We start from the raw sequence: 26,881 nt of genomic DNA, 5'->3' as shown, positions 1-26,881 counted from the left end.
TGGGTCTAAAATGAGTTTGAGTTAATTTGTTGCAAAAATGAACGACTTGGATAGAACTTTAGACCCATGTTTTGGGTCGGGTCGGCCGAGCTTGAACAAATATAAAGTATATTAATATCATGCTTAGACTCTACCCGAACTCAACCCAACTCAGCCCATGAGTACCTCTACCTTTGTATTAGGAGTTAAATTACATTTTGTCACTTTTATTAAAAAAACAGACAAATTAGTCATTGTATGTTAGATTAAAAAACAAACTGGTTAGAAATGGATAAAATTTTTAATAGAAATGACTGATCTACTATTTGGTCTAACATCTAATGACTAAATTACCCATTTTTTTAAGTAAAAAAGGTAAAATGCAATCTATCCCCTAATTATGCTAAACAAATTATGCTACCATATTTGCACCCATACCTATTATGCTAAACATATGAGTTTGAATTTCGCCATTACGCATCTGTGCAAACAATTTTGGCTTATTTTGTTGCGATTCTCCAAAGAGATAAATGACTAGTTATGAAATTTGTTCCATTTCTATGAGTAAGGATTCAACCCCAACCACATAGTTAAGAAATAAGACGAGCAACCACCGCATCACACCTATAATTAATTTGTGTATATATTCCAGTATATTATTATTTGAATAGTACGATTCAATGAGTCAAGCCTGATTCGAGCCTAAATTTATATAATTAAAATATTTTATATTTAAATAATTTTTACACATTAATAAATTGCATATATAGCTTTCAAAATACTAATATATATTAGTTGTTATTATTTCATATCATCTCATAATTATTTATCAACATATTAAATCGAACTGTACCTTATGTTATCATAAAATTAAATCGAACCGTACCCAATAAAACTTTCTTTCACTCTCAACGAACTGTACAGTTGGGGCAGTACAATTTTAATAATTTAGTTCGAGACTGAGAGTCCCACTTTCGTCTTTCTCTTTCAATCCTCTCTAAAATTAGAAATAAAAACAAATTTATTTTTTTTGAAAAAAAAATTCCCTGTTTATTATTAAACCAGACAAACCCAGCTACGTTGCTTTCTTTCTACTTCAAATGGCTGTGAAATTAATATCTCTCAATAACAATTAACAAGTTTTCTGTTAGCTTGAGCTGACCGTCATTGAAGAACTAAATCAAAGCTTGTAAAAAAATATTTGAAGTTGTTAAGTGTTGAAATTGGGGTGAATTAAAGGTGTGGGTGTTTCTTATTTTCAAAGAATTGAATTGGGTTTTCTTTCAGAATTTGGATTTTAGGTTTGTTCTTCGTTTTTCTGCTATGGAGTCAAACGCGGGGACATTGGAGACCAGATCTAATAGAACGGCGTTGGAAAGGGAGGAAGTAGCGGCACTTGAATCGCTACAATTTACCGACGAAATCCACCGTTTGATGTCGGCTCCGGCGACCGACAATGCCAGTTCCTTCACGGCTTTGCTTGAACTCCCTGCTCCCCAAGCTGTTCAGCTTATTCACTCTCCGGATTCGGCTAAGCTCATTGCCACTCCAGCTCCGAACGTTGAAGATTTCAAAGGCGGGTTTCATTTCCCTTCTAATGGTGGGCTAATTGAACGAGCAGCCAGGTTCTCCGTGTTCGCCGGCGAAGGTAATAACAAGAGCGACTCGCCTGAAGCGACGTCGAACAATTCAAGTGCAAATCTCCAGAAGGCAGTGAAGAGTGAACCGGCTGAGACCGAGTCGTCTCAGCCGTTAATTTCCGATCCAACGGTGGAGAACCGGGGTATCAAGAGAAAAGACCGAGAAAAGGTGAAATTTTTTATATTGGGTTTCTGGTTGTTTCAATTTTGATCCAATTAGCTGATAAATTTGTTTTTTTTTTCGAGCTGTTTAGGTGAAAGGGCAGACGAAGAAAAGCAAAACAACGGCGAAAGAGAGCTCCGACGACGCCGAGAAGCTGCCTTACGTTCACGTTAGAGCTCGCCGGGGACAAGCAACGGATAGCCATAGCTTAGCTGAGAGAGTAATTTCCTAATTTTCCATAATGATTCCTTAATTAATCTGCTTATTTGTTTTAATTAAGCTAATATAATCCTTGTTTTTAGGCAAGGAGAGAGAAGATTAATGCACGTATGAAGCTCCTACAGGAGTTAGTACCAGGATGCAATAAGGTCAGTTCAATTTTGATTATTTAGTTCATTAATGATTAATGATTTGATTATGATTATGATTGTGTGATTAAATTAAGAATATTTGTCTAAATGGGTACCACAAAAAAGTTGGATTAGTGGATTACATCTTTTGATTATATTTCTTTAGTAACGGTTTTTGTACTTTGTCACCTTTTTGCACAGAAACGAGAGTTACTTTTTGCTATGGGCACGACTCTTTGATAATTTTAATGTTTTAGACCTTTCTTCCTTTGTTGGGTGAGTTTGTTAGGAGTCCCTTTTGAGGTTAACATCGTCTTTTTCATTTAGAAACCGCGATAGTAGTTGCTGTTTTAGTGAAGGTAGTAAATGAAAAGAAGCTAATCTAATCTTTTGAATTGATGTTTTGGATGTTGAATTTATCTGTGGAAAGGATATTTGTTGTTAAAATGACGATTCTAGCCTTGGATGATAAAGGGAGAGAATTTTTTTATTCATGTGGAATGCTAGCTGGACATTTATCATCAAGTGCCCCTATGGACTTTGTCTAGTGGCTTGTTAGATTAAATGTCTTTTTGGGGTCCCCATTTTTCATTGATGTAGAATAGTTGCTAACTTCTCTTACAAGTTCGGCATCCATACTCTTATGGGATAGCAAGAAAAAGGATCACAAAAGAAAATGCTTTTTCTGTATGCCAAATGCTTGCCTAACTACATGGGGACATGATGTGATGGTGCATGAGAAATTAGTTTAATTGTTCAAAACATAATCTTGGTTTATGTTTTCTTAATTGTCCACAAGATGTTTTCAACAAATGGGTGTAAGTCATTTTCTTGAAGATGTGACCACAAATTCAGTGTAAATTAGATGACCAAACTTGTAAATACGTTTTCTTTTCTAGGACCACTTGTCTTGATCTCCTCATAATTTGAATGGATTTGAGATGCCTAACTGTTGAAAATGAAAGAACGGTTGATATTTGATATTAATGAATTTTTATTCGTTAATACAGTTGTCTTCCATTGTGAGATTGGAAATCTTTTGCTTCTGGTTAGCTTTATGTTTTTGTTTCGTGGAAATAATCTGGAACTTATGTTATGATGATACTACTCATACGCAGCCAAGTTAAACTTATATCAACATCATGAAAGTTTTTAAGTCTTTAACTTTTCGAACAACCAGATTCTAGGTGGAATGCCCTTACAGTGACATGTTACCAATATATTTTATAACTTACCGATATCAAGAGCTTTGGTAACTATGCTTTCGTGTTCAATTAGGCTCTAGAAGTTTACTGCTCTGGAAAGCCTCGTAGTTTTCTTTGTAGGATCATATGAATTCAATTATATTGAAGCCTTTTTATGATCTTAAAAAAAATACCATGTGCTGCAGATTTCGGGCACAGCGTTAGTTTTGGATGAAATCATCAACCATGTGCAGTCCCTACAACGTCAAGTGGAGGTTAGAATTGTGCATCTTGAGCATCACTTTAGTTTTACTCATGTACTGTTCGGTTTGAACTTGTTAAAAGAAATCATGAATTCTTGATATGTTCTGAAGCATTGCAAGTGGACTAATAAGTCTAGTGAAAGCCACTTGATTCCCCCCTATTGCTACCCAAAATCTTTGGTAATTTTTTTATCATATAGTTTTTAAAATTTATAGTCTATTTGTTCCAAAATCACTTTCAAATGACTATAGATGTGAATTTGACCTGAGATTAATCGCCTTAAATATTTGCCGAGACAAATTTCTAGTCCACCTTGCTATGATTTGTCTTTGGTTCTTCTTATGAACTTCCTTTACTGGCTAAGTGGGAGCATTTGCTTGGCCTCTGAACCGTAACTGGAAAAATTTGCTAAATTAAGAAAAGATCACAGTAGATTGGCATGTTTCGTTTTATGTTTTATGCTGCTGTTTAGATGCATTTCTATCCCTTTGGTCTTATTCTGGTTTTCATGTTTCTTTGGTTCCAGTTCTTATCAATGAGACTCGCTGCAGTGAACCCAAGAATTGATTTCAACTTTGATAGTGTATTCACGGCGGAAGTAAGTATAAGGCACCTTTTTTCATATCTGTTGAGCCTATAGTTCGGAAGTGAAAGCTCTTTTCGTGATTCTCCCAGTTCACATAACAAAAATAGCTCTGCAAAGCTATGTTGCTCTAACTCTTCATTTTACATGAAATACCTATGTCTGACATATTCGGGTATAAGTATAGAGATATAATCCTTCGAAGACCCTCCAAATACATGGAAAACCTTATCTGTGTCAGGCGCATAACCGAGTCCAACACTCACACTCGAGTCTAACTTAGCTGCAAAGCATTTAGCCTTTGCAAAAGCACTCATATGGTGGAAGTTTCTTGTAAAATTCTTTTTCATTCCGGATTTCTTGTTTATGAACTTGGTATATAGATGGTTAAATCGTAAACGGGTTTACATTTACGCTTTAGTCCATGGCTTCTTCCAGGGGGTTAGTATCTTAAAGAACTACTCATTAAACTGTATGATAAAAGGAAGTCTGTGAGTTGACTGTAAAATAGGTTATGTTGTGTATAAGCATCTATAGGATGTTGCATTTTCGGGTTGTCTGTCGAGTTTCTCTTCTTAAGGCACTAACATGTTTGATCATCTTTCGTTATGTGTAGAGTGGATCTTTAATGGACAGTAACTTTTCTGGCATGGTTATGCCTGTGATGTGGCCCGAGGTTCAACTGAACAGCAACAGACAACAGTATCCGCAGCAATTGCATTTCGATGCATTTCAGCAACCTGTTTGGGGGAGAGAAGAAGTCTGCAATAATTACTTAACTCCGGAGAACTCGCTTTTAAGCTATGATTCCTCTGCAAACTCAGGTAATTTTCTCGATACCCTTAATGAGTCAACCTGATTTGTTGATAAGTTTATTTTGGTAAAAGTAGTAAAGTTCCATGGAAGCCTCTGTTCTAGGAGCTAAATTAAATTTTGCTCTCTCAACTCAAAAAATGGACAGATTAGTCTTTGTACGTTAAATCAAAGAGTACGCCTGGCTTGTCACGTATCATTGTCTGATTATTCCGTCAGCTAGGTTAGTTTTTAACAATACAAATGGATGGAACTTTTAACAGAAAGGACTTATATTCTTTTTGAACTAACATACAATTACTAATTTGTCCATTTTTTGAGGGGGCAAAGTGCAATCCGACTCCTAATATAAGGGCTTCTATGATACTTTTACCGTTTTTTTCATGCCACATACACTGAAAACAATACTAACTCTATATCCCGATTTTGTACAGTGTCGTTGCACTCGAATCAATTGAAAATGGAGCTATGAAGTCCGAAAGAAGCTCGAAATGGTTAGATTTATCAAAAAAAAAAAAAAAAGTTCTAATGATAGCTAGTATTGTATATATATTATATATATCAGAAATTAGCAGGGAAGTAGAGGAGAGGCCTCACCATATATATATATCATTTGGTTTCCATGTGTTCTATTTAGCCGACTTCAGATGGAAACCTTCGATTTGTAAGGACTGGAGCATGAAATCTCAGTATGTTGTTATTATATATATATGTTATATACTAACTCGGAGTCATTCAATCAAAATACTCGGTTTGAGGTTGATTGATTCATATTGTAAAATCATAGAACAAACTATGATGATTCAAACTAGTATATGAAGTCTTGGCTTCTTTTGTTTCTATTATTTGTTGTCATCTTTAATTAGTCTCTTGCTTTTTTTTTTTCTCTCCTTTGGATGTTGCTGTGTTTTTGCTATGTTGTGAACTGATTTTAATTTAGTGTCCATTTGAATCAGTTCGGGTTCGGATTAGTCGGATTATTTTCTTTAAGAGCCTTAAAAAGAGTAACATTTCAAGATTTAGGGTTCGAATTTTGGCTATTGCATCCCGCAATGGTAAAAAAAAAAAAATCCCCGAAGTTTTAAAATCATTTGTCTTCCCACGTCCTAAAGAATAGAGAACCTGATTTTATTTGTACGAAGATAATTTAAGCACAATACACTTAGAAAGTATTTCAAACTTGAAATGATTAAACTTAAAAAATTTAAACATCAAAGTCGAATTGTTAAAATTCAAAATAATTTGAACTTAAAATCACTTGATGATGAGATAAATTAAATTTAAAAATAATGTAAATTAAAATAACCCAAAAATTTAAAATCCGAATTAATAATTAAATCTAAACAAAGTCATTTAGATATCCAAGTTTCAGCAACAAAATCACAACTCCTCATCGTAATTTTGTTAAGAGAGTTCAAATAAAATATTAAATCCTTTTTGTTATATGTTGTTAAATTATTTTATCAACTACAATACTTATTTCTATTAACAATCGAAAGAAAATACATTTTAGTGTATTTAAATTCATATTTTCTTGATTTTTGTAATGATAATGATATCAATTGAACTAAAGGTCCCTTTAGATGGACATTTACCTCTAGTACGGTGCGTTTAGCTTTCTTTTTATCTCATACTATAATATCTAATCTCATCGTTACCACTATTTTTACACTAACCGCAAATAAATGTTCCACCGCAAACTTAAAAATTATAAAGAATAGAGAATTACATAATTATGTTGGCATCTATAGTAATTTGTATCTTATAAATGTTAAAAAATTATTATCCATATCTCTTGTACTGGTTTTGAGCTAATAAGGAAAAAAATCAAAACAAAAAGAAAATAGGTTAATGTATTATTTGATACTTGAATATAATTTTAATGTTTAATTTGGTATATGAGTTTGATTTCAATATTTAATTTGACACTTAGTACATCCTTATTTCTCGAGAATAATCTCTCAGATACACTCTCATCATGACATCATAAAGGTCCTACTTACCTCTTTAGGACATCCTTTTGGGAACACTCCTCGACTTAACACTTGTGTGAACTCCACTCACTAATTGCCATATATAATTCCAACTATTATGTCCCATTCGAAATGATTGAAAGCATGTTCAATTGCCACCCTACCTATGTCTATAGTGGCGGACTACTTGGCCACTTGCTTTTAACCCACTAATAAGAACTCGAGATTGCAACTAAGGGTATAAAAGCCCACAATTTTGGCAGAAAATGAGACGATTCTCTCTCCTTCCACTCTCTTCTACTCTCTCCTGAGACACCCCCTTTTTCAACTTTATCTCTCGGTCCTAACTTCATTGCCATCCACCAACTCCGTTGACTCTCATCTTGCTTTGAGCGAGGTAAACCACTCATCCTCACTTTCTCCCCCTCCCTGTTTGATCCCTACATCAACAATACTTGAGGTTTTCTTTTTTGTCACAATTAAGTACTTGAGTTTGGTTTCAATATTTAAATTGGAACTTGAGTTTCTTTTTGTCCCAATTAAGTATGGATGCTTTTTACTAAAGCACAAATGTTAAATATTCATTAGTCCACATGATATTGTTTGGCTTGGATACTAAATTGAATTTTAAAACCAAACTCAGGCATTAAATTGGGAAAAAAAACTCACGCACCAAATTAAATATTAAAGTCAAATTCAAGTGTCAAATGATGTATTAACCCAACATAATCCATTAAAATTTATATAAAATAAAAATAATACGGTGTTAAGAAATATGTATATATATATATTTATATATATGATTATTATAAATGGTTTATAACTTTGTTGTGCATTAAAATTAGAATTGTATATATAATTTTTCCTTCTTATTTTATAAATATAAAATATAAAAATATTTTTATCAAATGTAAAATTAATTCAAATTCATCCTATTTTCAATAAAGAGTACATATTTATTTTTTACACAAGGTTACTAAATTATTTAAAAATTTTATTTAAGTTTTTATACTATTGAAATCGTTCTTGTATGGCATTCTCTGTTTGTATTGCATGCACCAATCGAAAACTCTCATTCCCCTTCAATTCTAAAATTCAATATTTTTTCATGAAATATATTTGAACATCAGACTACGCGAATCAAAATTCAGACAATTTTTTTCTCTAATTTTCGACACTAACCATCAAACAACTTCGATATAAGATATGTTTTTCTATTCGTCGATGGGCACTGATGCAAAGAAAACTTAACAGCCCATTGACTTAAATAAAAACCTTTTGAATAATTTAGTGACTTAAATTAAAAATTTCGAATAGTTCAGTGACCATTTTATAACTTTTGAAAATTAATTGATCAGAACGTAAACTTGTTAATAGTTTAGTGACTTTGAGTGTAGTTAACCCTTATTTATTTTGCTTAGTCCCAACTTTAAACGATGTCGTATTAAGTGATTTCTCACTATCAAGAATCTAATAACTAACCAAATAAAACCCCCCAAAGAATCCCCAAATTCACCCTTGATCTTTCAAGGCTAAGCCACCACCACCACTACTACGATGGCCTTGACCACCATGCTCCGCCGCCGACTCTTTTCCCGGGCTTTCTCCTCCCACGACGGTCCAAGCCGCTGGACGTCGCCCGGTCACCAGGAACGACCCAATGGTTACCTCTTCAACAGGACCCCGCCACCTCCGGGCCAATCCCGTAAATGGGAAGATTGGGAGTTGCCTTGCTACGTCACGAGCTTCCTTACCATCGTCATCCTCGGTGTTGGTCTCAACGCCAAGCCCGATCTCACTATCGAGACTTGGGCACATCAGAAAGCCCTTGAAAAACTAGCTGCCGAGTCGTCGTCTTCTTCTTCTGACTGAGATGTTTTGAAGCAAATTTCGACCGGGATCTGGGGTACGGATCTTTGCGAACGCTTTTGATTTCAATGTGTAGTTCGAATAAAAAGACGGGTTCTTTTTTTTTTTTTAACACTTTTAGTTGTTGAAATTTTATGGGTTTTTAATTTTACGTTTTCGATGATGATGATGAAGTCGTTGGCTTATTTGGGATCGTTGTCTAATATTTACTTATCGCGTTTCAATGGATGTTCAAAAGATTTTGAAAATAAATTAGGTTTATTGATCCTGTATTGATATGCCATTGCCCTAAAATTATCCTTATAAATATGGAATTTCATAGAAAAATGGTACAGTAGTTAGTTTAGGGCTTAACGTTCTGGTCCTTTTGGGTAGCTTCTAAGAAAATTTCAGTTTGCTGTTTATAAAATGTGCTGTTTAAACAAAAATTGGGTTTTTTTTTCTTTTGTAACGGGTGAAGGATTTGTAGTTAAATTTTTATGGCTTTTTTTAGTTGGATTTACGCATTCGATGATGAAGAAATCATTGGCTTGTTTCTGATCATAGTCTAATGTTCAGAAGAATTTGAAAATAAGTTGGGTTTATTTGCAATGTATTGATATGCTACTGCCTTAATGCTATCCTTACAAAAATGGAATTTCTTAGAAGAATTGTCTGTAGTTAATTTAGTGTTTAACTTGCTGGTCCTTTTGGTAGGTTCTATTTTCTGTTCATAAATGTGTTGTTCAAACGGTTTGTAGTTGTTGAAATTTTATGTGTTTTTAATTGGATTTATGCTTTCAATGAAGATAATGAATTCATTAGCTTGTTTCTGTTCATAATCTGATATTTACTTATCAAGTTTCAATGGTTGTTCAGAAGAATTTGAAAATAAGTTGGGTTTATTTGCAATACGTTGATATGCTAGTGCCCTAAAGCTATCCCTATAAATATGGAATATCTTAGAAGAATTGTGTTGTAGTTAGTTTTGTGCTTAACTTGCTGGTCCTTTTGGTAGGTTGTTTTTTCTGTTGATAAATGTGTTGTTCAAAGGGTTTGTAGTTGTTGAAATTTTATGGGTTTTTTAATTGGATTTATGCTTTCGATGACGATGATGAAGTCATTAGCCTGTTTCTGTTCATAATCTAATTTTTTTTCGAGTTTCAATGGATGTTCAGAAGAATTTGGGAATAAATTGGGTTTATTGATATGCTTATGCCCTAATGCTATCATTACAGACATGGAATATCTTAGAAAAACTGTACTCTAGCTAGTTTACCCTAGTGCTTAACTTGTTGGTCCTTTCAATAAGTTTGAAGAAAATATCAGTTCTTTAGTAAATTAAGAACCCAACATTTGTCTAGAGGTAGTATTATGGAGTAAATGAATATGGCATATCCGTAAAGGTTCCGAATGGTAGAAGTTACACACGGATAGTATTAGGGAAAGACGGGTTATCAGTTGACCCCTTATGGCTGTTGGGATGGGATCTCTTTTAAGGTATTATTACTATTTAGTTTATTGAGGCAATATGTAAGTTGTATTCTACTTGGTTTTTATCAATGATGCTTATGGTACAAAGAAGGGGAAAAAAAAAAAAGGAATGATTTATGTTATTGTTATATGTGAAGGGCCATACATTAGTGTTAAGCATTTAGTAGTTAGTATAATGAAGGATTATTGACCAATAGGATTGTGATAGCTTCGATTCTTCGGTTTTTTGAGTACTTGTATCCATCCTATATGTGGCATGGGAATAAGAATTTTGAATATACTTGTGTTTGACATGTATGGTACGGAGGAAAAGACTATTTTACTTGATAGAATTGTGATTGAGAATTTAGGAGTAGGGGAAAATGTTAGAGGATTTTCCATCCTCGCATTTTTGTTCGGATATAGGTGTCAGATACGAATACTTCAATCAATGAAATGAAAACGATCATCTTCTCATTCCACACTACCACCTACTTTCTTTCTTGTTACCCCATCCCTTTGTTGGTTTAAAGATATCAATCGGACCAAACATGTTATTGGCTTTCAGTTTAAGTGATTCTATCTGTTGGCTTATGCTCTAACACCATGGTGCTAAGGCCGTGCTATACTGCAGTAACTATAACCCAAACCTGAAAAGAGAACTTCACTTAAATGATATTGTAGATTAAAGCTTTCTTTGAACACAAAGCTAACAATTTGAGTGCCATTTAAATAATATTTTGATTCTTTAAACTTGATCTATATACTGTTTGAGTGCCAATCTGCACATGAAGTTTTGGCAGTGTTTGCGATGCTTTAAAGAAGAATACATGAGTTTGTTATGGAAGACAGAAAAAGAAGAAGCTAAACTATGGAGTAAAGATATTGGAGCTCAATATTTTTCAAAATTTAGTCTTTTTCAAATATATAGTAAAGTAAAATCCCGATTCATAATGCGTGACCTAGCTCAATTAGTTGCAGGAGAAATCGACATTCTTCTTATATGGTCAACAAGTGAAGAAGTTTGAAGCATTTGATCATGTAAATTCTTTAGATTGACATTCTTTGTTACCTTAGGGCTCTCTTTGAGTGGGTATACCATCACCAAGTTGCTTGATGATTTTTAAACTCTAATTAAATTAGACCATTTATTATTAAATGGATCAATTTTATTGGTATTATTAAAGATAAAACTTGAATATGTTTAATATTTATAATTTAAAAATGACATAAAAATATTTTTATTTTTATTCAATTCCAAAAAATATTTTATTTGTAGAATAATAAATTCTTAAAAATATAGCTATGTAAATCTGTTGAAATTTGATTTTCTTTTTATATTTTGAATATTACATAAATTGAACTGATTCATTGAATAATAAATGTACTAACAGGTGGATTTACATTTTTATTTTGGCTTAGGCCAAACATTAAACGATGTCGTGTAGAGAGCATTTCTCACTATCAGGAAGCTAATAAGTAAATAACTAACCAAATAAAATCCCTAAAGCGAGTCCCCCCGAATTTATCCTTGATCTTTCAAGGCTAGGCTTCCACCATCGCCACCACCACCACGATGGCTTTGACCAACATGCTCCGCCGCCGACTCTTCTCCCGGTCCTTCTCCTCCCACGATGGTCCAAGCCGGTGGACGACGCCCGGTCCCCAAGAACGGCCCAATGGTTACCTCTTCAATAGGACACCACCACCACCTGGTCAATCCCGTAAATGGGAAGATTGGGAATTGCCTTGCTACGTCACGAGCTTCCTCACCATCGTTATCCTCGGTGTCGGTCTCAACGCCAAGCCCGATCTCACTATCGAGACTTGGGCACATCAAAAAGCCCTTGAAAAACTCGCCGCCGAGTCGTCGTCATCTTCTTCTGACTGAGATGTTGTGAAACAAACTTCAATCTGGATCTGTAGGGGGTACGGATCTTTGTGAACGCTTTTGATTTTCTGTTGATAAAATGTGTAGTTCGAATAAAAAGATGGATTCCTTTTCTTCTTCTTTTTTTTTTTTAACAGTTGAAGGGCTTGTAGCTGTTTAAATTTTATGGGTTTTTAAAATTTGATTTCCCTTTTCGATGATGATGAAGTCGTTTGGCTTATTTGGGATCGTAATCTAATATTTACTTATCGAGTTTCAATGGATGTTCAAAAGAATTTGAAAATAAATTAGGTTTATCGGCACTAAAGTTATCCTTATAAATATGGAATATCTTAGAAAAATTGTGTAGTGTATCTAGTTTAGTGCTTAACTTTCTGGTCCTTTTGGGTAGGTTCTAAGAAAATTTCAGTTCTTTGCTGTCGATAAAATTTGCAATTTAAACAAAAATTGGGTTCTTTTTGGAACGGTTGAAGGGTTTGTAGTTGTTAAAATTTGATGGGTTTTTTATTTGGATTTACTTTCGATGATGATGAAGTCATTAGCTTGTCTCTGATCATAATCTAATATTCAGAAGAATTTGAAAATAAGTTGGGTTTATTTGCAATGTATTGATATGTTAGTGCCGTAATGCTATCCCTATAAATATGGAATATCTTAGAAGAATTGTGCTGTAGCTAGTTTAGTGCTTAACTTGCTGGTCCTTTCAGTAAGTTCTATTTGCTGTTGATGAATGTGTTGTTCAAAGATTTTCTAATTGGATTTACGCTTTCGGTGATGATGAAGAAGTCATTGGATTGTTTGGGATCACAATCTGATATTTACCTGTCGAGTTTCAATGGCTGTTCAGAAGAATTTGGGAATAAATTGGGTGTATTGACCCTGTATTGATATGCCAATGCCCTAATGCTATCCTTATAGAAATGGAATATCTTAGAAAACCTATGTTTTAGTAAGTTTTGTGCTTAACTTGTTGGTCCTTTCAATATATTTGAAGAAAATATCAGTTCTTTAGGAGGTTCTTAGGAAATTAATACGAGTAAATGAATAAGGGTAATCGATAAAGGTTCCCAATGGTAGACATTATAGAAGGATAGTATTAGGGAAAGACGGGTTATCAGTTTATTGAGGCAATTTGTAAGTTGTATTCTCTATGGTTTTTATCAATGATGCTCAAAAAAAGGAATGATTTATGTAATTGTCACATTTGAAGGGGCCATGCATTAGTATTGATCATTTTATAGTCAGTATCAAGGTTGCAATTCAGGTGTTGGATGAAGAATTATTAATTGATACTGTTGATCAAGAGAAGTCTCCAAAGTGTTGTTCGTTAGGCAGCTGGTCGGCCCCCAACAATGGTTGGGTATTGTGCTCATGCGGGGGTTTTGTCTTTCGCTTCTGTAGAGAGCTTTGAGGGGTTTATGGAGTGGGAGCACTTAACCAATAAAGGGAATGTGAGTATTTGCATTTGTTGGGGTTTGAACTTGTACCTTATATGGCATTTATGGGTTCAAATCCCATCAAAGATAAATCCTCACATTTTTTTTTTGTGAGTTAGGTGCTTCCATTTTGTGAGCCCCTTGAGGTTTTCCCAGAGGAGGGAGACGAATCTCGGCATGGGGATCATACCAGACCGTTGTTGGGGACTGACCAGTTGTTCAGTGGATGATCTTTCGACAACTTCTCTTGATAAATTGTGATTAAGGCATTAAGATCTTGGATGTTCTACTTAGCTTCGATTCTTTGTTTAAGTATTTGTATCCACCCATGTGTGGCGTAGGAATAAGAATATGATATGATCTAAATAAATAAAAAAAATGTTAAACATACTTGTCTTAGACACTTATCGGAAGTTAATAACCAATTATTTTTTAACTATAAGGTTAGGTCAATCATGATAGGATTGTAATCAGATGTTTGTTCGCCTAGTTTATTAATAAAAGGTATAGCCATTGTTTTTTCAATTTTATTTCTATGTATTAAATAAATTATTTAATAATAAAGTCCTAAGAGTAATACGATTAGGGGTATTTAAACGATTAATCGAATCGAATTAACATTAATTGAATTTTTTAATCCTTTAACCGAATCGATTTTTTTTAAAAAAAAATAACCGAACCAAAATATTTCGCTAATTCGGTTGGTTAACTAAATTAATCGAAATTTATAATTTTTTTATTAAAACAAATATAAAACATATAAAAATAAATTGATAATGTTCATTTGGTCAAATTAATCAAATTAAAACTACATATAATTTGTATTATTAATTATTAAGTTTGATTAATTACTTGATTTGAATTAATCAATAATCAAATTTTTAAAAAATTATTAATCGACCTCCGATTGAATTAAATCGGTTAACCAAATTAGATCGGTTCGATTGATTAATTTAGTTTTAATCGAAATTTGAAAATCCTTAAATATGATTATTCTTAAATATCTTTAATCACAGGAAACCATATTGAACCACCACTTCTTGGCTTTTACGGCTTGGATAGTAGTGATGCATCGCTAAATGTCACTCACTGTTTATAACATTAGAATGTTTTTAATATTATTGTCAATGTTACGAGATCCTATAAGGTCAAACCCTTTGGTTGGGACGATAATAATGTAATGAAGGTTGGGATTATATTTAACATGCCACAAAAGTCAAATTAATTATAGAAATATTCTAATAAATAATTTAATTTGACAATATTGAAACAAAACATTATATATGTACATGATTGATGCACATGTACTAGTGTGAAAAATGTGTTCTACATATTTTAATTTTATAAGCCTGCCTAATTAAATTTATTAAATATTGCTGTATTTAATAAAAAATTCAGTTAACATATTGAAAATTAAATTGATATTTTCAAAGATAATCAGGTTTAAAAATATATATTAATTTTCCTTTAAAAGTTTTAGGGCAATTAAAACTTAATTTTAGCTCTTGTTTCACCTAAAAGATTATCTTTATTAGCAGAAAGAAAAGTCTCGTTTTTTTTTCCCCTTCCTACTATACATATTTCTAGATTATTAAAAGTATATTTTTGACCTTATTCAAACCTGAATTCGTTCATCATACACAGATCTTTAATTGTGATTACTAGAATAATTTTTTCGTTTATGGGTATACTGGCATTCCAACATATGATCTGTTCATGCCTTCAGGATCATCCTCACAATGGTCTTTACCACTTGGGCATGTTTCATCTTCTTCTCTAAAACATTTTTTCAATTATCCATTTGCTTGTTAATGCTTGTTTTTGATTTGTGGTTGCAAGTATGCTTCACAGTGAGAGACTATTTCGTAATAATCATGTATAGAATTAAGTATTTATAACTTAAATTATCTTGCATATAAGATAGTTACACACAGGTGAAATTTAAATTAAGATGCTCAAGATCTTTCGATCTTAATTTTATATTATATACTCACCAACAATTTAGAGTGAGAAGTGAAATTTTCATTTCTACCGCACATTAAATTATGCTTTTTGGAACACCATTCATGGTGAAGTAATGAAAAGATAAAGCATTGATTGAGAATGGATGCCTTTATCTTCATTGGTACCAAATTTGTAGACCCCAAAAGTGATTGGCATTGCTCATCCCTATGCTGCAAAATAGGTTTCAATCTTAAGTTAAGGCATAAGGATTGTTTTACCCTTCAACTTTACATAAAATTTTAGATAAATTATTAAAATAATTACTTTTATTTGCCTTAGGTTATATTTTAATCACTTATATTTGAAATACTATATTTTAGTCATTTACGTTATTATTTTATTATGAAATGGTCACTTTGCTGTTAAGATTTGTTACCTCCCAAATAATAGTTTGACGTGACAATTAAAATTAGTTTAAAATGCTAACGTAGATGTTCAGCTGGAATGAAAAAAATAATTTTTTTTATGAAAATATAATACAAAATTTGCCTTAAAACCTAAATCATTCATGCTGGACATCCCAAAATTCTGTATTTTATTTTCATAATTTTTTCAAAACTTCCCTCATCCCAATTAGACATCCATGTTAGGATTTAAAACACATTTTTATTGTCACGTCATTTGGGAGGTAATAGATTTTAACGGCAGAATGACCATTTTGTATCAAAACAATAACATAAGTGACTAAAACATAATATTTCAAACATAAATGATTAAAATATAATCCGAAACAAATAAAATGACTATTTTAACAATCTATCCTTTAATTTTTTATTTATATAATTCTTAAATTTATATTATTTATCGAATAACTTTACTATGAGTAATGTGAAAAATTAACATTCTTAACTTTTAATAATTAATTAAAATTTTCACTTAAAGGGATAAAATAACAAAAAAAACTTAAATTAAGGGTAAAATAATTATTTTAATAATGTTAAAGAGTAAAATGAATAATTAACAATGTAAGTACAATCTTCGTTAAACTAATACGACATAATTACATTTGGGGTCAAGTTTTGATTCAAGTGAATAAGATTAATAATTGCCATTGCCATGTTGGTCAAGTTCAAGGTCAAGGTTACTTCACTGGGAATTTGGGATAATGACCCAAAGCAAGAGAAAAGAAGAGCATCAAAATTCAAAAGCAAAGGTCCCACTCTCACGCCCGTGATTTTCGTTACTCGTTTCCCATCAAAAGCAGCCTCCAACAAGGACTTGGTTGCAGGTATCATGCACCAGGTTCATTCCTGATTGCTGTCATGGCCAATCACTGAGGGAAGTTTCAACCTTGGTCCACCCTCCATCTCTGTTTCTCACTGGCGCTGTGGCGGTTCCGGTGTATTTTTGAGCTGCTTCACATTGGCAATGCCGTGGAGGCATATGCTTCTCAGGCCAGTTGCGGTGACCCCTTCTTTACTCGGGTCTTCTCCCTGCCTTCTCCCTGCATGGCGACCGCTGAAGACCATGCTGTTAGGGTTTCAGGGCTTTGGTTGTGGCCTGATTGTTGTAGTATTCTGGGCTTGGGCTCCTTGACTTTGTAACTGGCCTTTTCATTTATGGAATGAAAAAAAAAAGAAAAAAAAGAGAAGAAAAAAAAAAGCGTTGGGTGCATCTTCTTTATCAGAATCCAATGACACTCCGGCTATTCCCCTCATAGTCTGAATTGTTAGATGCTTAAAGCATATTGTGCCAAGTTCCATCTCCGTTTCGTTCTTTTTTGTTCCCTGAATTTCCATTTTGGCTTTGCTCCTTTCTCTTTTCAGCTTCTTTCTCACAATTCCACCATGTCTGTCTTTGGAGAGGCTGCTCTTTATGTGTTTTTGGACCGGTTGGTGGGCAAATCCCTCGACTCTGCACTCAACTTTGTTGCTGATCACGGGCAACTCCACCAGCAGCTCAAGCAGTGGGAGTCCTTATTGCCCGATATCCAAGCAGTGTTGGACGATGCAGAGGAGAAGCAGATCAAGAACATGGGTGTGAAGAAATGGTTGGATGATCTCCAGGACTTGGCTTACGATGTGGATGACATCTTGGACGAGTTTGCTTATGAAGAGTTACGTCTCAAGGTCCAAAAGACTCAAGCTCAAACCAGCACTAGCAAGGTACGGAAACTCATTCCTACCTGCTTTTCTGGTACTAGTTTCACTCTCACTTCTTTTGGGTTTAAGAATTCCATGATTCCCAAGGTCAAAGATATCACGGCTAGACTAAATAACTTGACTACTCGGAGGAGTAATTTGGGGTTGAGTGAGATCTTGTCTCAAGCTCCAACCGCCAAGGGAAAGCAACCCAGGCTGCAACCAACTTCTGTCTTGGATGGAGCTATGGAGTATGTTGGTAGACACAAGGAAAAGCAAGAATTGATTGAGTTGCTCAAAGGTAATAACTCCAATGGAGTTTCAGTCCTTTCCATCGTGGGCATGGGAGGGATGGGTAAAACAACTCTGGCTCAGCTTGTTTACAATGATGCCGCCATCAACGAGTCTTTTGACCACAAGGCCTGGGTATGCGTTTCTGATAATTTTGATGCAGTTAATATAACTAGGACAATTTTAAAATCCATCGATCCTGACTTTCGTGATGAGAATGACTTGAATTTACTTCAAGTTAAGTTGAAGGAGAAGTTGTCTGGGAAAAGGTTCTTGCTTGTTTTAGATGACATTTGGAACGAGAATTATAATGATTGGACCATCTTACGGTCTCCGTTTGGAGCAGGGGCCAATATCATTGTAACCACTCGTCTTCAAATTGTTTCATCTATTGTCGATCCGCTCAAAACTTTTTATTTGGATAAACTATCGGATGATGATTGTTTATCCATATTTACACAGCATGCATTAAAAGCAAGAAATTTCGATGGACATCTCCACTTTAAAGAAATTGGAGAGAAAATGGTGAAAAGGTGCAACGGCTTACCTTTGGCAGCAAAAGCCATTGGAAGTTTGCTACGCACAATTAAATATCATCGAGAATGGGAAAGGATATATGAGAGTGAGATATGGAACTTACCAGAAGAGCAGTGTGGCATAATTCCAGCCTTGAGATTAAGCTACCATCATCTTCCGTCATACTTGAAACGATGTTTTGCATATTGCTCCATGCTTCCTAAAGGTTATGAATTTGGGGAAGAAGAAATTGTCTTGTTATGGAGAGCAGAAGGTCTCTTGCAACAGAAAGCTATGCCACAAAATAAAGATCTTGGAAATCAATATTTTCAAGATCTAGTGTCCAGGTCATTTTTTCTGATATCCAGTAAAGACAAGTCCCGATTCATAATGCATGACCTTATCAATGATTTAGCTCAAGTAGTTGCAGGTGAAATATTCTCAAAATTGGAAGGTGATAGGCAACAGAAGTTCTCAATTCGCACTCGACATGCTTCTTATATTGGCAGCATGTTTGACACAGTGAAGAAGTTTGAAGCATTTGATCAAACGATTTCTTTACGTGCTTTTCTACCCTTGATTTTTACAAGTTATTATCTAGAGTTCTATTTAACTAATGTTGTCTTGGTTGATTTGTTGCCAAGACTTGACTACCTAAGGGTGCTCTCTTTGAGCGGATACAATATTGTTGAGTTGCCTGATGTTTTTGAAAATTTAAAGCATCTTCGTTACTTGAATTTTTCTTACACCAAAATCAAATGTTTACCTGATTCTCTCTGTACACTTTATCATTTGGAAACTTTATTATTAAAAAAGTGTGTCAAACTTCAAAAGCTACCCTCGAAGATAGAAAAGCTTGCTAGCTTGCAATATCTTGATATCAGAGGTGCAAACTTAATAGAAAGGATGCCTTTCGGAATTGGTAAGCTAACCAATCTTCAAAGGTTATCTGATTTTGTTATAGGGGAAGGTGATGGACATCATATCAGAGAATTGAAATATTTGTCAAACCTCAAAGGTGATTTCCATCTTTCTGGGTTGGAGAATGTTAATTGTCAAGATGCAGGGGAAGCCAAGTTACATGAGAAGCAGGGGATTGATCGATTGGTAGTGCATTGGAGTGAAAAGTTTGAAAAGGCTTCAAGGAATAAAGAAGTTGAAGAAAGGGTGTTGGACTCTCTTCGTCCTCCCAAAAAGCTTGAGCAACTTGTCATTGAGAATTATGGTGGTGCAAAATTTTCTACTTGGATTGCAGATTCTTCCTTCAAAAATATGTTGTCGTTGGAGCTTCTCAACTGTAAAAGTTGCAAGTCCCTACCATCGATTGGAAGGTTGTCATTGTTAAAAAATCTTTCAATTGGCGGTTTGGATGAGGTACATAAGATTGGTGTTGAGTTGTTTGGAGCAAATCAATCGAATGCATTTGCATCATTAGAGACTCTATGTTTTCAGAGTATGCCAAATTGGGAGGAGTGGGACCCATGTGAAGGTGATGAGCAAGCTTCGAAATTCCCCAGCCTTCATGAACTTTCAATCCGACAATGTCCTCAATTGTTGGGAACGTTGCCAACCCTTCTTCAATCCTTGCAGAAACTTGAAATTCGTGAGTGCAGGAAGTTGGTAGTTGTGACTTCAAGTTTTTCATCGCTACATGAATTAAGTGTCAGAGGGTGCAAAGAATTGGTAGATGAAGGCTCTTCTTCTGCAAAGGAGGTTACCTCTTTGAAAAGTGTCTCTCTTTCATACATTTCAAAGTTTAATATTTCAGCAGAAAGGATAATGTGGAGGTTTGCTAGCTCGGAATATTTTAACATCTATGGTTGGAAGGAGTTGGAATCTTTATCGCAAATTGGGTTAGGATTAGTTGGGCATCGTTTCTTTACGATTGAGGATTGCCCCCAATTGATCTCTTTGGAAACAGAAGATGAGAGATTGCAACTTGACAAGATTCTGGGTGTTGAATCTCTGGCAATAAGGGATTGTGAAAGGCTCAATCAACTACCAGAAGTCTTACATGCTTTCGCATTCCTTACAAGAATGAGACTTCAAAAGTGTCCAAGCTTGGTTTGTTTTGCAAAGAGTAACATTCCTCGTGCTTTAAAAAAGTTGGAGATTTTGTGGTGTGAGAATTTGCAATATTTGGTTGATGAAAAAGAAGATAATAATAAGAATACCAGTAGTAACACTTGTCTTCTTGAGCACTTGGAAATACAGTGCTGTCCATCTCTAAAATGTTTATCATCAAGGGGCGATATATGCAATCAGCTTCAACATCTTCGAATTGCCAGCTGTTCAAATTTAAGTAGCTTATTTTTAAATGCCAAGTTACCTGTAAAGCTTAAACTGCTAGATATTAGGGGCTGTCCACTGTTGGAATGTATAGCCCAAGACTTCAACGATACCATTGATCTCGAACGTATTTATATTTCGGATGCTCTAAATATCAAATCTTTACCGCGAGGATTAGACAAGCTCATCCATCTTCAGGAGATTGAACTTGCTGGGTGTTCAAGTCTTGTTTGGTTTGAAGAAAGTGGGTTTCCCGCCACAAATCTCCTCGTTTTCTCGATTTTCAAATGTGAAAATTTTGGAGCCCTTCCTAAGTGCATCCACAACTTCACCTCCCTTCAGAAATTAGAGGTGTGGAAGTGTTCAGCTGATATGTCCTTCCCGGAAGAGGGTTTCCCTGTGAATCTCACATCACTTGAAATCTCAAATGGACCCAAAATGTATGCATCACTTGTTGAATGGGGATTAAATAGACTCACCTCTCTTCAAGAGCTCAATATCGGCGGTGAGGGATGCTCACATGTGGTGTCATTTCCAGAAGAAGGGATAGGAAGAATGCTGCCTCCTCCTCTCACATCTATCTGCATTGAAAATTTTGAGAATTTGGAATTCATGTGCTCCAAGGGCTTTCAACACCTCACTTCGCTTCACGAATTGGAAATCAGTAATTGTCCAAAACTCACATCTCTTCCAGAAAAGGATATGCTTCTTTCACTTGAGCAGCTACATATTTTCAATTGCCCGTTGCTAGAAGAAGGGTGCAGTAGGGGTAAAGGTCGAGAGTGGTCCAAGATTGCCCACATACCTTATGTGCGTTTTCAGTATAAAACAGTCATCCCAAGGGAATTAGATTGAAAGTAAAGCAGCAAAATCTGGCACTGATTTCTCCACACTTAAACCACAGTTGTGAAACCATTTTAGACATTAAGCAATTTCATAGCATTTTTACTTCCATATATGTGATTGTCCTCAGAATAACAAGATAATAGCAATCAGTCTTATATATTTTGTATTCAAATTTTCAGGCATTGAATACTAAATTGGCAAAAATAGCGGATGAATTCAACTAGCCTTCCTTTAGCTTATTTGATTTGTTGTTCAGCATAGTGAATGTTCAGTTTTCATCTGCATGTTCTGATTTCTAAGCTTCCTTTGTGTATATGTTTGCTTAGCTCTCAGAATATGGGTTGGCACAGACTAGTTTTGGAATGGACTTGGAATATGCCGTATAGTCGATCCTTCTTTTCGACATTGCTATGCCAATCCTAAACTTTCTTTTCATCTTTCTAAAATTTTCTATAATATATGAACTCTTTTTTTTGAAGACAATGTGTTCAATTGCAATTGTTATAACCTTTGTAAATGGGAATGGGATTTTAGTTGAAAATATTTGACATTCCAGTGTAATATTGACCAATGGTATCTCAAAAGAATAAGTCTTTACTTGATAGTTTCATGATCTTTGTGGATAAATAATAGATTTCTGTTATTGTGTAAGGATACGAGTCGTCACCACTGTCTATTATTGATCCTCGCAGGGATAAGGGAGGGATACACTACGCAGTATGGCATGTAGTTAAAGAGCTCGATTTAAGCATTAACACGAGAGTTCACAGACCTGCAATTTTGGTGTTTTCACTTGTAAAACCCTGGTGACATTGAGATTGTACTTCTTTGGAACTTGCAGCCTCAGTGTTTCCACAAACTATTGTCTGCCGATCTCAAAGTTGTCTATCCTAGTTCTCAGAAATTCTCAGATGATGAATCCATTCGAAAGCTACTTTTGAGCTGCATTAATTCACCTGATGAAGAATTGCTTTTTCCATCATGTGGATTGAATGACACTAATGAACTCAGTGTCTTAAGTGACTGACTGCGTCACTTCATTTAACCAATTTTTACTCGAAGGTACGGAAGGAAGCTCCATCTTGTTTACTGCTTCATATCAATATAATCTCTGTGATTATAGATGGATGCATCATCAAATTTTCAGAGCATCCCTTATTTTGTCATGCTCAGACCAACCCTTTAAAAGATAGGCAAAGATGGTGATTCACTGATATTTGGTTTCTGTAAGACAGATAATATGGTAAATGTGATATATAATTTGATCATTTTTACAGGCAATCTGAAGCTTGAAAGCCTTACTTTTATTACATTTCCACCTAACCATAGTTGCATTTGCTTTACCATTATGGGTTAACGAGTCTTTTGATCTCAAGGCCTGGGTATGGGTTTCTGATAAGTTTGATGCAATTGCTATAACAAAGGCAATTTTACAGTCCATCACTTCTGAGTCATGTGATTACAGTAACTTGGATTTACTTCAGGTTAAGTTGAAGGAGAAATTGTCGGGGAAAAGATTCTTGCTTGTTTTAGATGACATTTGGAACGAGAATTATAATGATTGGACCATCTTACGGTCTCCGTTTGGAGCAGGGACCAATATCATTGTAACCACTCGTCTTCAAATTGTTTCATCTATGGTGAAACCGCTCAAAGCTTTTCATTTGGATAAATTATCAGATGATGATTGTTTATCCATATTTACACAGCATGCATTGAACGCAAGAAATTTCGATGAACATCTCCAGTTTAAAGAAATTGGAGAGAAAATTGTTAGAAGGTGCAATGGCTTACCTTTGGCTGCAAAAGCCATTGGAAGCTTGCTACGCACGGTTATATATCATGGAGAATGGGAAAGAATATATGAGAGCGAGATATGGGACTTACCAGAAGAGCGATGTGGCATAATTCCAGCTTTGCGATTAAGCTACCATCATCTTCCGTCATACTTGAAACGATGTTTTGCATATTGCTCCATACTTCCTAAAGATTATGAATTTAAGGAAGAAGAAATTATCTTGTTATGGAGAGCAGAAGGTCTGTTACAACAAAAAGCTATGCCTCAAATTAAAGATCTTGGAAATCAATATTTTCAAGATCTAGTGTCAAGGTCATTTTTTCAGACATCTAGTAAAGATAAGTCCCGATTCGTAATGCATGACCTTATCAATGATTTAGCACAAGTAGTTGCAGGAAAGATATGCTCCAAATTGGAGGGCGATAAGCAACAAAAGTTCTCAAATCGCACTCGACATTCTTCTTATATTGTCAGCACATTTGACACAGTGAAGAAGTTCGAAGCATTTGATCAAGTGAAACAATTACGTACTTTTCTACCTTTACAGTTGTCACGTTATGGGGGGGCTTATTTAACTAATGTTGTTTTGGTTGATTTGTTGCCAAGACTTGGCTACCTAAGAGTGCTTTCTTTGAGTGGGTATAAGATCACTGAGTTGCCTGATGATGTTTTTGAAAATTTAAAACATCTTCGCTGCTTAAATTTTTCTGGCACTGATATCAAATACTTACCTGATTCTTTGTGCACTCTTTACCATTTGGAAACTTTATTATTAAAAAAGTGTTCCAAGCTTCGAAGGTTACCTTCAAAGATGGGAAATCTTGTCAATTTGCATTATCTTGATATCAGAGGTGCGAACTCAATTGAAAGGATTCCTTTTAGAATTGATAAGCTAACCAATCTTCAAAGGTTATCAAACTTTATCATAGGGGAAGGTGATGGTTGTCATATTAGAGATTTGAAATATTTGTCAAACCTCAAAGGTGATTTCCGTCTTTCTGGGTTGGAGAATGTTAATGGTGAAGATGCAGGGGAAGCCAAGTTAAATGAGAAGCAGGGGATTCATCGATTGGTATTGGAATGGGGTCGGGACATTAAGAAGGATACAAGGAAAAGAGAAGTTGAAGAATGGGTGTTAGACTCTCTTCATCCTTCGAAAAAGCTTGAGCAACTCGTCATTGAGAATTATGGTGGTGCAAAATTCTCTACTTGGATTGTAGATTCTTCCTTCAAGAATATGTTGTCATTGAAGCTTCACAACTGTAAAAATTGCAAATCTCTACCATCGATTGGAAGGTTATTGTTGTTAAAAGATCTTTCAATTAGCGGTTTGGGTCAAGTAAACAAGATTGGTGCTGAGTTGTTTGGAGAAAATCAATCAAATGCTTTTGCATCATTAGAGTCTCTGTGTTTTGACAATATGCTGAATTGGGAGGAGTGGGACCTATGTGAAGATGATGAGCAAGTTTCGAAATTTCCCAGCCTTAGTAAGCGTTCAATTAAAAGATGTCCTCTATTGTGGGGAAGGTTGCCAACCATCCTTAAATCCTTGCAGAAACTTGAAATCTATGAGTGCTCAAGGTTGGTAGCTTCAATTTCAAGTTTTCCCTTGCTGTGTGAAATAAGCGTTAAAGGGTGTGAAGAATTGGTGGATGAAGGTTCTTTGTCTGTACAGAAGGTTACCTCTTTGAAATATGTGTCTCTTTCAAATATTTCAAAGTTTAATATTTCAGCAGAGAGGATAATGTTGAGATTTGCAAACGCAGAAGCATTCTTCATCTCTGGTTGGAAGGAGTTGGGATCTTTATCGCAAATTGGGTTAAGATTAGAGGGGCATCGTTTCATCAAGTTCATTAATTGTCCCCACTTGGTCTCATTGGAAGCAGAGGAGGAGAGATTGCAACTTGACAAGATTCCAGCTGTTGAATCTCTATATATAATGAATTGTGAAAGGCTCAATAGACTACCAGAAGTCTTACATGCTTTCCCATTCATTACAAGAATAAACCTTCAAAACTGTCCAGGCTTGGTTCGTTTTGCAGAGAGTAACTTCCCCCCTGCTTTAAAAGAGCTGAGGGTTTCGAATTGCAAGAATTTGCAATATTTGGTTGATGAAAGAGAAAATAATAAGAGTATGAGCAGCAGCAGTTGTCTTCTCGAGCACTTACATATAAGTAGCTGTCCATCTCTAATATGGTTATTATCAAGGGGCGATATATGCAATCGGCTTCAACATCTCGACATTGAAAGTTGTTCAAAGCTAAGTAGCTTATTTTTAAACGCCAAGTTACCCGTAATGCTTAAACATCTGAATATTGGGGATTGTCCAGTGTTGGAATGCATAGCCCAAGACTTCCTTGAAACCACTGATCTCGAAAGCATTCTAATTAGGGGTGCTCAAAAATTTAAACCATTACCGCGGGGATTAGACAAGCTCGGCCATCTTCAGGAGATTCGATTATTTAGCTGTCCAAATCTGGTTTCATTTGAAGAAAGTGGGTTGCCCACCACAAATCTCAGATTACTTGTGATTCACGATTGTGAAAATTTTGGAGTCCTTCCCATGTGCATCAACAACTTCACCTCCCTTCGACATTTAGTTCTGTGGGACTGTTCGGCTGACATATCCTTTCCAGAAGAGGGTTTCCCTACCAACCTCACATCACTTGCAATCTCAAAGGCACCCAAAATTTATACATCACTTGTTGAATGGGGATTTAACAGACTCACCTCTCTTCAAGAACTAAACATCGGCGGTGAAGGATGCTCACGTGTGGTGTCATTTCCAGAAGAAGCGATAGGAATGATGCTGCCTCCTTCTCTGACCCATATCATAATTCGAAGATTTGAAAATTTGGAATTCATGTGCTCCAAGGGCTTACAACACATCACCTCTCTTCAACTATTAAGCATCTATTATTGTCCTAAGCTCACCTTTCTTCCAGAAAAAGATATGCTTCTCTCGCTCAAGGAGCTATATATTTACAATTGCCAGTTGCTAGAAGAAGGGTGCAGTAAGGGTAATGGGCGAGAGTGGTCCAAGATTTCCCACATACCTTTAGTGAGAATTAATCATAAAACAGTCATCCCGAGGGAATTAGATTGAAATTTAAGCAGCAAAATCTGGCATCGATTTCTGACACTCAAACCACAGGTGTGAAAGCCATTTTAAACATTTATAAATTTCATAGCTTTTTTTTATATATATGATTGTCCTCATGGACAACATATTAATAGAAACCAGTGTTATATATTTTGTATTCAATTTTTGCAGTCATTAAAGGCTAAATTGGCGAAAAATAGTGGAGACCTTCAACTGATCTGTTTCAGCTTATTTGATTTAGTAAAGCGGTTAGTCAATTCTCTGCAACATTTATTCAGCAAATTGAATGTTCTATTTTCATCTGCATCTTCTAATTTCTAAGCTATTTTGGTATATGGCAATGGGATTTTAGTTAA

General features: G+C 35.0%; 5 protein-coding genes across 5 annotated transcripts; all 5 read left to right on the top strand.

Moving 5' to 3' along the window:
• The first annotated feature begins 891 nt into the window (after positions 1–891).
• Positions 892–5,821, top strand: LOC108470398 (transcription factor bHLH48). The gene is made up of 7 exons (XM_017771687.2): positions 892–1,788; positions 1,874–2,002; positions 2,085–2,150; positions 3,523–3,591; positions 4,107–4,178; positions 4,780–4,987; positions 5,411–5,821. Exons 1-7 carry the CDS (start codon positions 1,303–1,305, stop codon positions 5,446–5,448), a joined length of 1,068 nt encoding a protein of 355 aa, XP_017627176.1. The 5' UTR covers positions 892–1,302; the 3' UTR covers positions 5,449–5,821.
• A 2,607-nt stretch (positions 5,822–8,428) lies between these two features.
• On the top strand, positions 8,429–9,070 carry LOC108470903 (uncharacterized). The gene has a single exon (XM_017772421.2). The coding sequence runs from the start codon at positions 8,507–8,509 to the stop codon at positions 8,819–8,821; it is 315 nt and encodes a 104-aa protein (XP_017627910.1). The 5' UTR covers positions 8,429–8,506; the 3' UTR covers positions 8,822–9,070.
• A 2,656-nt stretch (positions 9,071–11,726) lies between these two features.
• Positions 11,727–12,361, top strand: LOC108471147 (uncharacterized). The gene has a single exon (XM_017772739.2). It carries the CDS (start codon positions 11,847–11,849, stop codon positions 12,159–12,161), a length of 315 nt encoding a protein of 104 aa, XP_017628228.1. The 5' UTR covers positions 11,727–11,846; the 3' UTR covers positions 12,162–12,361.
• Positions 12,362–16,607: 4,246 nt separating this feature from the next.
• LOC108471097 (putative disease resistance RPP13-like protein 1) lies at positions 16,608–22,905 on the top strand. The gene has a single exon (XM_053022252.1). It carries the CDS (start codon positions 17,275–17,277, stop codon positions 21,631–21,633), a length of 4,359 nt encoding a protein of 1,452 aa, XP_052878212.1. The 5' UTR covers positions 16,608–17,274; the 3' UTR covers positions 21,634–22,905.
• LOC108471893 (disease resistance protein RGA2-like) lies at positions 21,961–26,528 on the top strand. The gene is made up of 4 exons (XM_053021464.1): positions 21,961–21,964; positions 22,277–22,350; positions 22,466–22,643; positions 22,954–26,528. Exons 1-4 carry the CDS (start codon positions 21,961–21,963, stop codon positions 26,526–26,528), a joined length of 3,831 nt encoding a protein of 1,276 aa, XP_052877424.1.
• Positions 26,529–26,881: the final 353 nt, after the last annotated feature.

Source organism: Gossypium arboreum, chromosome 11 (genome assembly GCF_025698485.1).
Source record: "Gossypium arboreum isolate Shixiya-1 chromosome 11, ASM2569848v2, whole genome shotgun sequence".
Lineage (NCBI taxonomy): Eukaryota > Viridiplantae > Streptophyta > Magnoliopsida > Malvales > Malvaceae > Gossypium > Gossypium arboreum.
The sequence above is the reverse complement of the archived record's forward strand: the minus strand, read 5'-3'. Positions and strand labels throughout refer to the sequence as shown.

Coding starts and splice junctions, on each gene's coding strand:
- LOC108470398 (XM_017771687.2), top strand. CDS start 1,303: ATGGAGTCAAACGCGGGGACATTGGAGACCAGATCTAATAGAACGGCG. Junction 2,151..3,522: donor TAGTACCAGGATGCAATAAG/GTCAGTTCAATT, acceptor CATGTGCTGCAG/ATTTCGGGCACAGCGTTAGT. Junction 4,988..5,410: donor TGATTCCTCTGCAAACTCAG/GTAATTTTCTCG, acceptor GATTTTGTACAG/TGTCGTTGCACTCGAATCAA.
- LOC108470903 (XM_017772421.2), top strand. CDS start 8,507: ATGGCCTTGACCACCATGCTCCGCCGCCGACTCTTTTCCCGGGCTTTC.
- LOC108471147 (XM_017772739.2), top strand. CDS start 11,847: ATGGCTTTGACCAACATGCTCCGCCGCCGACTCTTCTCCCGGTCCTTC.
- LOC108471097 (XM_053022252.1), top strand. CDS start 17,275: ATGCTTAAAGCATATTGTGCCAAGTTCCATCTCCGTTTCGTTCTTTTT.
- LOC108471893 (XM_053021464.1), top strand. Junction 22,351..22,465: donor TACACTACGCAGTATGGCAT/GTAGTTAAAGAG, acceptor TGGAACTTGCAG/CCTCAGTGTTTCCACAAACT. Junction 22,644..22,953: donor TAATGAACTCAGTGTCTTAA/GTGACTGACTGC, acceptor ACCTAACCATAG/TTGCATTTGCTTTACCATTA.